Source organism: Perissodus microlepis, chromosome 20 (assembly GCF_051167445.1).
Source record: "Perissodus microlepis isolate ML-2025 ecotype Zambia chromosome 20, ASM5116744v1, whole genome shotgun sequence".
Lineage (NCBI taxonomy): Eukaryota > Metazoa > Chordata > Actinopteri > Cichliformes > Cichlidae > Perissodus > Perissodus microlepis.
Window position 1 is genome coordinate 30,440,289 of NC_140480.1, and position 13,972 is coordinate 30,454,260.

At 38.4% G+C, this 13,972-nt stretch overlaps 1 protein-coding gene across 2 annotated transcripts; it reads right to left on the reverse strand.

Moving 5' to 3' along the window:
- Nucleotides 1–204: 204 nt before the first annotated feature.
- Nucleotides 205–10,534, reverse strand: pfkfb1 (6-phosphofructo-2-kinase/fructose-2,6-biphosphatase 1). Of its 2 annotated transcripts, none has more exons than XM_084915963.1 (14): nt 10,415–10,534; nt 5,346–5,471; nt 5,161–5,257; nt 4,860–4,926; nt 4,663–4,737; nt 3,895–3,951; nt 3,657–3,778; nt 3,349–3,556; nt 3,017–3,163; nt 2,336–2,440; nt 1,549–1,678; nt 1,367–1,429; nt 1,207–1,271; nt 205–900 (listed from the first exon to the last, which is right to left on the reverse strand). In XM_084915963.1, the coding sequence occupies exons 1-14, from the start codon at nt 10,464–10,466 to the stop codon at nt 841–843; spliced, it is 1,374 nt and encodes a 457-aa protein (XP_084772089.1). In that variant the 5' UTR covers nt 10,467–10,534; the 3' UTR covers nt 205–840. The 2 variants fall into 2 exon arrangements, with proteins under 2 accessions (XP_084772089.1, XP_084772088.1); XM_084915962.1 differs by lacking the exon at nt 10,415–10,534 and adding an exon at nt 6,593–8,537.
- Between the last annotated feature and the right edge of the window lie 3,438 nt (nt 10,535–13,972).

Sequence of the window (13,972 nt, forward strand, 5' to 3'; positions counted from 1 at the left end):
CGCTCCTTAAATAATCACAGTCGTATTTTTTTTTCTAATTACTGCCAAATGTTTTCGTTTCACTCGAGCGACATTTCTCAAAGACCCATTATTTAAAAGAAAAAGGAAAAAAAAGGAAACAGTAACATTGGTCATTAGGTATGTGGGAAGAATTTAGACTTTAATTGTTGCACGTGGGGATTGGAAGAATAAAACAAAGACTCCTGAATTTTAATGCGAATTTATTTTCTCACATGTTGGAGATAATTATTCTTATATATTTTCTATGTACAACTTTTATTTATTCAAACTCACCATGCTATTTAATTTTAATTACAGTAGTTACAGTCATCCAAGTAGAAAGTAAATGTTTTGCTTGGGTGCTGTCCATGGTTCTGATTCCTAATTACATAACTTGATGATCAACAACACATTTTGTTATCTGTACCACAGTTAAATGTACATGAAGGCCAGGTTAAGAGTGATAATAAAAACCCATCTACATCTACAATTTTATTCTTGCCTTCAGCTCAAGACAAAGTGCATTATTACTGTCTATAAATCATTTGTAAACACTGTGTGCTTTCAGAAAAGAAAACCACATTAAGTCTGATGAGACAGAAATATTCCACAGACATCCTGAAAACAGAGCCAGCTGTAGGTTATTCCCTTTTCACTCACTCCTTGTGCTTCGGTGTTGATGTAGTACCGTGTCTAGAATCACCTCTTCAGCTTCAAAGACCTCCTGTCTTCTATTTTCCCACATTCAGCTGTGACTGGAGTGCATCTCTAAAACTCTGTGAAGCTTATCAGTAGTAACAAATCCAGTTTCACAGAACTCAGTTTCCCAGCAAACAGTGTTTATATGTGGTCAGGAACAGTCTGCAGAGCTTCCTCTGGGTTTCTGGTGATGTTGACATTCTGCAAAAATAAAAGCAACAAAAGAATCTTTCAAGACTAAAGTGGAAGTTACTGAAAAACAGAACGATGAATCAGATCTAACTTTAGTACGAGTAGTATGTAATATTACCATTTATGAATCCAACTTTACAATGTCAATAAGTTCAATGTAAGTGAAAAAGGGATAATTAAGAAAAGGCATCATTTCTTCACAACTGCACACATATTTATTTAATCAGTACATACAAATGATACAACTTTACTCCCCACAGATGAATTATTGTCAAAGCTAAGTATTACAACAAATGTGCAGTTATGTAAACTCACCAGTGGCCTCTCTCTGTGTGTGTTGACAGCTTCAATATTGAGGAAAAATGACTCAACCTTACACCCTACAAATGAAGATGTAAGAAAAAGATTTACATAGAGTGAATGTGCGATACACTAAAGATGGGATATCATATATAATTAAGTTCTTACCACCTACCGTAGGCTATCGGTGTGAGTTTGAGCACAGTGTGAAGAGGGCATCTTAGATAAGGCAGCTCATCTTCAGAGACACAAATGTAAATATTAGAAGAAGTGTTTGTGGAATTAAAACAATATCACAAACTGTTGTATATTGTATCACATGTTTGTGCACAGTTTGAGACGTTTTTTTTGTTCTACCTGCAGGTTTGTCAAGGAAATAGGCTAACAGGCAGCGCATCACAGCTTGGTGGCAAATGACCAAAACATTTTCCTGCCTCTCCAGCTCCATGATGACTGGCTCTAGACGATGGACTAGATCTTCATAGGACTGGACAAAAGACATAATTTCAAACATTTTTCCACAAGACCCAGACCCTAACCCAGGCTCATTTTATTCTGATTCTCTTAAGGTACATTTTTGGTAAAATGGTAAAAATGGCCTGCATTTGTATAGCGCTTTACTCAGTCCCTAAGGACCCCAAAGCGCTTTACACTACATTCAGTCATTCACCCATTCACACACTGGCAATGGCAAGCTACATTGTAGCCACAGCTGCCCTGGGGTGCACTGACAGAGGCGAGGCTGCCGGACACTGGCGCCACCGGGCCCTCTGACCACCACCAGTAAGCAAACATGGGGTTAGTATCTTGCCCAAGGATATTTGGAATGCAGCCAGGAGGCAGCCTGGGATCGAACCACCGACCTTCTGATTAGTGGCGGACCTGCTCTAATATGCTTTATTTTTGAAAGACAAATATCAAAATAATTTAAATCTTTTTTAGCTCTACATTCCAAACAAAATACTCTCCTTGAATGATCAATTCAGTGTGCAAACTGCTTCTGGTAGGCTGCTCACTGGCCAACAGAGGAAATTATTTGTACTAGAAAGATTCCAGGTGTCAGCAGTGTGTTTATTAAAATCACAGTTATGCTTCCTTGGTTGCATAAAATATATTTCTAAAACTCATTCAGAGCAGGGCTTACCTCACCCTTTGGGTACCGATAGCGATATTTGTCCTGGTCTCTCAGTGCAAATTCTTCTGGGAAATTCTCCTGAATTTCCTCATAAGTTAGTTCCTCACATACACCCTTAGTGAGAAAAATATAACATGAAAATCTTTTTTGCAAGTGTACCGTAGCATAAAAGCACAAAACCTCTAAGGTATTGAAATTTCAGTCTCTTGGAGATTTTAATCGCAGATTAAGATTAAAATTAAAATTATAACATCCACGCTAACGACTTAGAAAAAGTGGTGATGTGAGCAAAAAGCAAAGTGTATAACTGTACAATGGCAATATTTCCTTACTAGCACCAAGTACACGGTGAAGCTCATAGTGATGCCAGTAACCAAGATTGCAATTTACGTTTTGGACTGAAGATGGTGCTAGAGGATAAACAATGTTGCAGTTCATCTGTCAAGACACTTGATCAAATATTCATATACGTTACACTCAAAATTGCCTCTTCTGCAAACTTAAAACATTTGTGGATAATTTTATAATGTTTTTAATATACTTTGGTCTATTACAGACTGAACCAAAGGGAGAAACATATTAACTGACTATGTAATCATATCAACTTGTCAAGCATTAGAAAAACAAAATGAATCATTTATTGGAATAATTGAATTAGTGTTGCTGAGGTATTATTGTTTTATAACTCACTGCATCTATCTCATTAAGAGCCTTCCACTGTTCATACTGGACTCCCAGGGCCCCTGCAGTCTGGACAGTCCTCTTCATGTGACTCGTCCACACCTTGAGGTCTATGATTTTCTGTCCCTTGATGAAGGTCGCCAGGGCACTAGCATACTAAGAGAAAGAGTATGATTTTAAGAAGCTAGTTGACCTTTTAGGAAATAGACTGGCATTTATACCACATTTTTGCAATTTTACTCACCACATGAAATGCTTAAGATTACAAACTACAGGTAACTAATTTTGATACTTCAGAAAATGTCAATTCTTTATATGTTTTTATTTGTCAGCCAAATTACCTTTTGTCCTCTAGGGGATAAGCCCGTGTCTCCACCAATCCGACCTAACAGGTTGAGTTCGCTCTCTCCATGGCGGCTCAGGTAGATGGATCTTGGTGTGACGTGTATGTTCATGAGGTAGTAGACTATTCTGCTCTGAATGTGGTCCTGGACCCGGTTCACAAGGTATCTACTGCCCACATCGAAGATCTTTATGTAGGAGAGTTTCCTGATCAAATTTATGGCATTGAAGATAAAAAAAAAAAAGTTATGGAAGTATTTTTTATGCATTCTTATCATCACTGGAAGAAAGGTGTCATAGGTCGCACCTGTCTTTCTCATCATCTATAGGCATGTAGCTTGCCCTGTAACAGTCGATGCGCTGGGTGAAATCTTCCATGGCTTCATCTATGTCACGGTCTGCATAATCAGGGCTGCCGAATTTTACTTGCTGAAATGAAAAGAAGATTCAGGTTTAGATTAAAACATTTTTTTTAATTGCACAACAGCTTCTGTACATACTGAAGTCTACACACAAAAAGGTTATAGCATAAATGTGCTTCTCACCCTGATATTCTCTGCAATGATTTCTGGGTCATCACAGATGGATTCTACGAAGAACACCTGCATTCAAGAAGTCAGTTGAAAAAAGTATTTTTACATCATGAGTAAATACAGTATAGTAAGTGGTTAGCTTAAAGGAACCACGTGGTAAGTGTTGATATAACTCTGTACAAAAATCACAGGTAATGACATTATTAAGTTGGTAGAAGGTCAATATGATTCTTTGGACTTGACAGTAAATACAACGCTACAATATCCAGATGCTCAGCTCCCAGAAACACAAAGTAACAGCTAGCCTGGCTTTTCTTTGAGGCATACACAAAAAATATATCCAAATAAATATTTAGGTTATTATACTCTTAGCTTTTAAACTAAAGCAATATAGGATGTTTTTAGTTGTGCAGGATTGCCTCCATTGCTAGATTCAACCACTGCCACAGCTAAAAAATTTTTTTACCTCACATTGACTATGGCTGTATATGCACTAATCACCTAAACAGGTAAAACAGTATTAAGCCATAAAATCATTTTTTTTTTAAACTTTTTTTATGTGAAGAAAAATAGTTATAGGATAAAAATAGGTGGACTTTTGGGCTTGTAATACACGGGTAAAAATCCTGTATTGACCTTTAGCTTACCTAAGCTAACTAGTTGTGATACATGTCTTTGATTCATGAATATATAGTGACAGAAAACTGATGTCATTTTATTTATTCTACTCTAAACAAGAACCCCCCAAATAATTGCTTTAAATAGCCGTTTAACACTTACCTTGTAGCCCATTTCCATTGCAAAACTAAGAATGATTGCCCTCCTTTCTCTTGTGGTGTTTGTAGCATCAAATACCTGCATGAGACAGGACACAGGTGTTATCATTTGGTAACAGTGACACGATAGAGATAGATAGAGATAGATAGAGAAAGTTTTTTCAAAATCAGAAGGACAGTTTTAGTTGTCCTCTTACTCACGGCTACTTGCCCCTGTTCCTTTGTGAAATACAAAGCAACATCTTTGAGTGCAGCTGCTGCACAGGCCCTGGAAGAGAAGTGACACTCGTATATGCAAAGGGACAAAAACTGCAAAAATATGAATGATTGATGAGTGTAGTGTGAAAATGAAGATAAATCAAATCTGTCACACCATGATTTTACAAAATTCTCTTCAGTTATTTACATACTGTTACAAATGCCAATATTAAAAATGGCCAGTCTGTTGTTTTAAATGAGTTAACAGGTGCACCTTTGAGTAGTTTATCTTTAGCATACTTACTTGCGAATCTTCATGGCTTCCTCATTATCAGGTTTGAAGAATTCAAAGGTTTTATAGATCTTGACGGCCTCCCTGCGGTACTGGCCCACGTTAAACACTGATGGAGTTGATAAACAGAGAAAAATTAACTGTTTCTTTCTGACACTTATATGATTAGGACTCAAGAATTCACTTGGAAAACTGACTTTTTGTCGGAACCCCGATCCAGTTCAGGTAACGAGTGAGCTTCTTGGAAATGTATGTCTTCCCTCTGGCTGGCAATCCAACCATCACAATCATTGTGGGAGAGTTACAGAACTGAGGCACAGAGGCTGAGAACAAAGTAAACACACAAAAAACATAATGAATTCTTTCAGGTACACTTGGGACTTGTGAGCTGACTGCATTATTCAGCATTAGAGCATCTGTTTCGTGTTCAGTGGGTCACATGCAATCTAGAGCATGTTTTGTCTCTGGCTGCTGAGGTCGTTTTCATTAACAGAGAGAATAAGAGCTTCACAGTGCTGCTCAAATGTCAAGTTTACGGTTGGTGTAGTAAGTTGCATGGGTTTTGTCTGTGCACAAAACAACTGCCCAACTGACAACAAAAAATCAAACGGACACAAAAGCAGAACAGAAATTAAATAAAACTCTTTAGGTAGTCACATCTTAGAAGCAACCAGAGAAGCACACTGCACCATACGGCTGACAGGACAAAATGCCTTTAATCTCCAAGTATGTTAAAATGTCCCTGCATGTTGTTAAAGCTCAGCTCAGCTACTGCAAGAATTTCCAAATGTAACAATATTAATCTCCCTGGAAAAACCTAAATTGGTTTAGACTTTGTCACCTATTATTTATGAAGGAGCAGTAAGCAAAGGAAAACTTCATTAGGTGCCTTTATAAATGCATCTTACCTTACCAAGGAATGGTCCAGTAGTCTCAATACTACTGTGTCTCAAAGTTCAGTAATTTATAACGTAGACTGCTTTGTTGCTTGCTGGCTAGCTATACCCCAACAAGTACCCGGATGGCCTGTGTATATGTCCATATGAGGACATGGAAAGAGTTAGCCTCCAGACTGTTCGATTATGAATGGAGTATGCAGCGTCAGCAAAATGCTCAAAGGACCATGCCAGACACTGAACTGAGAGCCAACTCAGACCTGGTTTGGTCTAGGCTGGCTGTAATCCCATCGCCGTGTCTATGTCTATGTCGCTCTCACACTGCTGTCTTTCTACGCGTCTCCCCTGAAAGGCCTGAGCTCAGTTCAAAATTAACAGGAGAGAAAGATTAGAGTGTAAAACAGACTTATGACTGCTGGACGTCTTGATGCTGATGAAAGCTTCTGCTGGAACAAGAAATAAGTTGAAGCAGAGGCAGAACAAACATCAGGGAAGATAATGTACTGTAATCTCATACTCAAAGTGAGACAGGCTTTTACTAAACTTACACCCTCTCCTGCGGTTCAAGTTGCCTCCAGTCCATGGCACCCAGATCTTGAGCAGAGGCGTCTGTGTAAGATTTTTATGCTCTGTGGATATATTAATTGCCAAAGCCATGAGGCCTGTGAAGCAGGTCGAGGAGTTAACGACTGAGACACACAGTCCTGTGATCTGTGTGCATATGTGTGCCTCACTGAACACTAACTACTGCAGGTCAGGTGACAGTTGCTAAGGAGAAATAAGCTACTTGGTAGGCAGGAGGGGGAGGAACTGAGGCCATGCTGCTTCTCTGCCTCTCCATCTGTTTCATGATTTAAAAGGCTTGAGAGAAGCTGCCAACAGAAGGACCCCTCATGAATGAGCTGAGCACTGCTGGTGCTGCTGCACAAGCTGTATAGAAAGTGCAGTGCCAGTATTCTCCTTCCTTACCACTAGGTGGCAGTTTAGACCATGTGTGTAGTCGCTCATAATCAAAACGGTCAAAATTTCAAATAATTAAATAATTCCATATAAGCCAACAACAACGATTAGACAGCACTAACCACCACTGCTCTGCCTAATTTAGGCCACATAGTTCATATCAACAGTCATCTAACAGTTATTTATATTATGGCTGAAGAAATCACGATAGTAGACAACATTAGACCGATCGGATTACCCCTATGAGCAAGTATTTGGTGATGGTGGAAAGGCGAGACTCTTCAATAGTATAGGGCTTCAGACAGAAGTGGGAGGGGCATCCTACCTTCGAAATTGAGGGGGAAGAGAAGACACAAAGAAGAGCTTTGAAGGACTACAAACAACAAAGGCAACACAATGAAGCAAAAATAATGTTTTAAAAGAAGTCAGCCACTTCCTGTCAAAGCCCAATTAAAGTTTGTGTAAGAACAGAATGAGTGTTCCTGTATGTGGTTGGAACAATCACTTTCTTGAGCTATGAATCATTCAAGCATTTAAACAGCAGCTAACTCAAAGGATAAATCAGTGTTGTGTCCACCAATAACAGAAAACAAAGCAATTTTAAATTGTATCATAAGGTATTTTTTCTAGCAGCATGTCACAAAACATAATTTAGCCCAATTTCTTGAGTTGAATCTCTGAAAAATGGCAAATATAACACAGTTTGATAGGCATTAAATAACAATGTGATTCTCACAGAGTTATTTGCTGAAAACCTGGATTATATCAGCATGGTGTGCAGTACGTTCTCAAAGAATTTGAGGAAACCTGAAAAGTGGAGGACAAAAAGAAGTGGCAGGCCTAAAAAAGTATCTACAAGACATAAGCAGCATCTCAAAGCCAGGTCTTTAAGAAATAGGAAAGAAAGACCTGAAAGGCCTGAGATAGGACCTGAGAGGTGCATATGATCAATCAGATGTACTGTTCCCTAAAGCCTCATCAGAAACGTTCGCAGTGGAAGATCGGCTGTCAAGAAGCAATTTCTAAAGAAGGTAAACAGGGACATTATTGTCAGTATGTATGGAGGAGGTCAGGAGAGCAGTACAGCAGTGAGTGCTTACAACCTTCTGTAAAACACAGTGAAGGCTCTGTGATGATCAGGTCTGCATTTCAGCTAGACTCCTGGAATTATGAACCCAGAAAAGTTACATTACATTTTAACCCACCATGTAAAACCATCTAGAAAGCATCTGGTTGGCAAGGGGTTTGTTTTCTTTTTAGAAATAGCAATAATCCCAAACACACTGCCAATGTAATAAAAGGTTATCTGTATAGAAAAACACACAATCGAACACTGTCAGTCTTGGATTGGCCTCCTTAGGGCCTGGGCCTTATTAATATTGAAGCATTATGAGATCATCTTAAAAGACAACAAAACCAAAGATCTTTGAATGTCTTCAAGAAGTCTGGAGAACTATTCCTAAAAACTCCTTAAAGAATAACAAGAAAGCTGCCTAAGAGAGCTCAGGCTGTGTTGGTAAGAATAAATGTGATCACATCAGATATTTTCAAGATCATTCGAATTATGCAAAGTCTGTTTTTGCTTTTTATGCTGTACTTTCATGTTTGTTTGCACATAATTTAATAAATAAAAATAAACTAACGCACCGATTTCCCATTTTCCGAGCAAATATATAAAAAAATGTGGGGTGGCTCATTTTTGCACAGTACTGTACATCCAGCGCTCAGCTAAGACTGTGTAGTACATTCATGGTGCTTCTCTGCCACTCCAGGGTAAATTAACTTTTTATATCCATTGTTATCACTTGTTTTAATGATCTGTCAGGTGGCGCTAATAAAAACAACAAGTTGCACTGCAGAGTTGGAAACAATTGCTTTGAATTATTCCCTGTGGCTCTTCTCAGTGCTAACAGTAGCTCCTGATGTGTGCCGTTTCTCCAAATCTCATTTCAAGTGTCGAGAAAAAGACAACCTGCAAGTTTTGAGCAGAGCACTTGAGCAAAACTTTGACTATCTGCACCACAGTTAAGTCTTTGTTTGATAAAGACACAGTTTTTGTAGTTTTCCCTTGATACACCAAAGTGGAGTAATTTAATACACGCTTGAGATACTCGGTTAGGTTTAGTTTGCAGTGTGCTTTGGATCGTTATCCATTATTGCACTGTGATGGACTGTGCAATTAGTTTTGCCACATTTGGCTGAATCTGAACAGAGAGTATAGGCCTGTCCACCTCAGAATTCCTTCTACCTCTACTATCAGCAGTCCCATCGACAATAAACATTAGTGACCCCAAGTTATCTTTTGTGGTATTTCAAGCCTGTTGGTGTTGCTGAGCTGGTCAGTGCACCCTTTATAAGAATATGTCAGCCACCCAGATTTTAAAACTCCTAAAGATTTTCCTATCACTTCTTTAGATTTACTTTTGTTTATCAGCCTTATTAGGTGTCATATTTGAAATTACAAGAAAAAGCTATAAAATACAAATCTGAAGCTTTAAATCAAGTTCAGATATTTTGTCAAATTCATCTGTCATGTAAAGTCAAAGGACTGGTCTCACCTGCCTATGAAACCACTTGTCAATCAACTGAGCCTCTGAAAAAAAGTGTACTTTACACAGTGTACTGTGAAAATCCTCCCTGCCATCATTAGCCACTCATGACATTTGCTTGCGACACTTGCACAAGTCCAAGTACTCAAACCTTAATGTCAACTACTCAAACTTCAGAGAACATCGTGACCCAGTTCTGGACCATGTTTAAAGGGCAGCTAGCCTTGGGATAAGCTCAACAGAAGGAACATACTATTCTATTGGCTGTTTTCCTTGGTAGGAGAGGTACTTCCAAAAACAACGGGCATGCAGGATTGGAGTGCTTTATAATGCTTCTTTATATTTCATCCAACTTAAAAGAAGTCATTTAACACGTGAGAAAATTACACCAAATAGTAAAAAAATTGAATATAATAATAATCTCTCCATGATCTCTGTGATAAGATGCACTGATCACTTATTTGTGTGCTTGTTTTAGTTTCTGTTTTAGTTTCTTGTTTACCTGTTCAAGTGCATGAGCCTTTTATTATCTCATAACCTTACTTCACTTCTTTGTTGCTCATTCATGATCAATGTTTTACCTATAAACAAGGCAACCAATGATGGTATAGATCAAAAATAAAGCAAGCTACACACGCAATTTCTCATTGTTTGTGGGCGATTTGTATTCTTATCTTCATTTAAAGTGGAAGTTGATTCATTGATTCGTAGGAACACATTCAATTATTTACTCATATTTATGTTGCATTCAGTATGTCCATGTTGTTGAATCACATATTAATAGAGATTTTCTTGCAGTATTTCGTCTGGGTATTGCTAAGACACATGCTCTCTTTAAAGGTAGTTAATCTGTGATCTCACCTGCGCTATCATGTCTTCGGAGCCTAGCGTGTTCAAGCTGGGGAAGCTCCATTCTGTGCAATATTCCAACAAAACAACCAACAGACCATCAGCACAATCAACAGACAGAATTATGTGGTCAGTGGCAACAGGACTACTGCTCTTTTTAAAGAACCCGAACAGAGTGCCAAAGTATTTTCAGCTCACCCCCACTCCCACTCTTCAGAGTCCTCAACATGCTGACATATGATAGCAGCACACTGGGCTTGTCCTTTGCCATTTGCCAGGGCCAGAGTTCACAACAAACATAATGAAAGGGGAAGCAGCACTCAGAGGATGCATCATAATAAGTGCAAAGGTCTTTGAGATGGTAGTTGCTGTTTTGCAAATGAAGATATGGCAGCATTCATGTTAAATTGCTATCTCTTATCATGCACGTCTGATTTAAAGTACATCAGGGAGATCATCGTCATCGACTGTGTGATATATGTTCGGCCTCACTGGGCTTGTTGGGCCACTGGAAGCAGTGGGATAATGTGATATTTATATAAAAGCCAGACTTAAACATGAGATAAGTCTTTAAAGCCTACCCAACATTATATTATCTAAGCACTCAACTACATGTCTGGGGCATCGAGTCATAAGGTTTCTTCTAGTCAATCCAGGCGGTGCTTAGGTTGATGTGCCTGGTCTTGGAGTCCTGTTGTACTTTATCAACCTGGTGAAATGAGAAGCTGGTGCTTTGGCCCTCTGGTGTTATTTCCAATACCCTTCAAATCTGTAGTCATGTGTTGACTCATGTGCCTACGTGCATAGTTTTCTTTGATACCTGAGAGGAACTTTCATTTTGTGGAGGCAGGCAATCGGTCAGTAGTTTGATAATTTTGTAGCCTTGTGTGTATCCTTAATAATCACAATTATTTTGTCCTGTGTTACCCACTCTAAATTAGTACCTGTTGTTAGCAAAACCCTGATATGTGCTGTCAGGTGTTCATGGAGGGCTGCTAGCATCTCCAGCCAGTAGGTGTGAGTTATGCCAGGTCCTGGTCCAGCTCTTCATGCCAGACACCCATTGCTTGTCTGCTTTGTGTTGCTGAGTAGTTCTTCATCTAGGAGGTTGCTGTGGTCTGCTCTTAGGTCTATTTACATTTTAGGAACAACGTCAGCTAGAAATGATTTTACTTTAAGTATACAGTAAATATAAAAATTTAAATTTTTTAAACAAGGCCATAGGATTTTCTTGATACAGACCTCCCCCCTTGTCCCCCACCCCCCAAAAAACAAAACAAAAAAAAAGAAAAACACTTTAAACTGTATTTCACACCTGAGAGCTTATGAGACCATGAGAAACAGCACATAGGTGTTTGTGGCTTTGTCCACAAGCTTCTCTCAGTAACCCCATGTCACAGAGTGTGGTTTACAGGAAGTGTACCTGAAGTTTTCTCATATCTACTTTACATTTACAGAAAACAGCAAATTGTAAAAACACAAATGTAATCAGAATAATGTGAATAACATATTGTTGTGTTTAAACTGTCATTCTAACATTGATTCTAACTTTTTATTATTAATTACTGTCAATTCCAGTTCAGTGTAAACTTCCTTTGCGGTGCCAACATTTATGTATTGTCACAATATTTATGTATGCCTGGATTTCCTCATCCTGATCAGACATCTAATGAGAAATTTACAGAAGACACACACTAATGGGCCTTCCCACGCACCAAGTTGTCATACTGGCTAAAGGTGAGAGTTATGAGTAGAACTGGCACACCATGATAGATATCTTGGTACATGCAAAGCCATTTACCATGTTAAAAAACTTTGCTTTTAGGTTGGCCGATTATATAATTCTGAGGTCTTTTGCCAACATGTTACTCAGCAGGATCCCAGCGGTCATGCATTCATGTTTCTGTCCACCTGTCAAACGTTCCCAGGGCCAGTCCTTGAATAATCACTCAGCACCTCCTGTTTTAAACTTTTGTATTTTGATAAAAGGATCATCTACCCATAACCTTTGGTAATGTAGTAATGTAGTGTATTACTGTGGGTTCCATGTGTACATATTTCTACAGTAGAACCACAGCAACGTCTCTGTGGGCTGTTTTATATTGTTTATAAAGTGCATTGCAGACCATGTTGTAGACTCATGTAAAGATTCATAGTGAAACTGATTCTCACCTCTAGCCACTGTAGCTTCAGTGACTGTGAGCACGTATTCAAACCAAGGAAAATATATGTCAGAGCTGCTTGTGCAAAAGAACTGATGGCCTGATTGCAAGATGAGTCAATGTATAATTTTAAATGTCAGACTGAAGTTGTTCACTTTTTCTTTCTTTGGCCTTTTTGATCATTATATACAAAAGTAAATAAAAAACATTCTGAAATTAACCAGAGCGATCAACAAATATGGAAAAACAACCCAGCGTCTATGATGTAATCTCTAAAACGTCCATGTATTGGAGTCATTAAGATAGTGAGTGCATTGAACATGACCACTATGATGAGAAAATAAAGTTGACAGCAAAGAGCAGAGAGAGAGAGAGAGAGAGAGAGGGACAGGGAGTGAGAGCAAGACAGAGACACAAACTTGACACTAGTAAACAGACAAAACTGACTACACACAGGTGACACTGGAGAAGACGCAAAGAGGAGAGACTAAGACTGATTGGACATGACCTTATTAATTGGTGGTCACATATTCTGTAGCATATACTGATAATCTGCATTTATCAAACAATTTTAGTTCCTAAATAAGTTTTTTTTTTTTGCTTTGATTGGTTTTGCTTGTTTGTTTTTTAAAAAAAATCATTTTTTCCCCCCTCGCCTGTCCCGTTTGGTTCTTTTGCCATCAGAATTATTCTCTAAAGGCAAAGAAAGATGCCCAATGGATTTACTTTACCAAATGGACCATCCCGGCCTTGCCGTCTTCACACTGCCCTACTGGCATCCTGAATTATGTATGAAAGCAATCCTGATACAGCTGAACTCCTATCTCAAACCATGAAATTCTCCCTGGTGTTGACTTCTCCTGAGCATCCATGAGCCCAAATAAACTTTCTTGTTTAGAAACAATCAGAACAGGTCTTCATTTCTTGTTGAATTCAATTTTTTTCACAGCTTCATATTTAGCCCACCATTTCAAATCAAGATATTAATCTATGTGAATTGATTATAGTTCAGTCAAGCTTATGTGTAACTTACTTTGTGTCAGTAATGTCTGCTGTTGTATTCCAGGCCAAAGGTTTATACTATTAATGTTTACTATGGGTCAACCAGGACAAGTGATGGATGGAATTTTACTTTGGTCATCGAAATCCTAGACAGGGATGAGGACCAAAGTTAGAAAGTATTACTATCAAGTAGGACAGTATATTACTTAAAATGTATTTAATTTTGTAGGCTGTGGGACAGATTTACAACAAAACATTAGTGGCAGTAAAATCTGCAGACCTGCTGATAGGGTGAAGGAGTGTTGTAGGCTTAATAACCAAATAATACAGTGTAAGCTCACATATTTATTCATGTGTTTCTCTCTGAAATGCAGATTAAAGAAGAGAAGAGAATAAATATATTTTT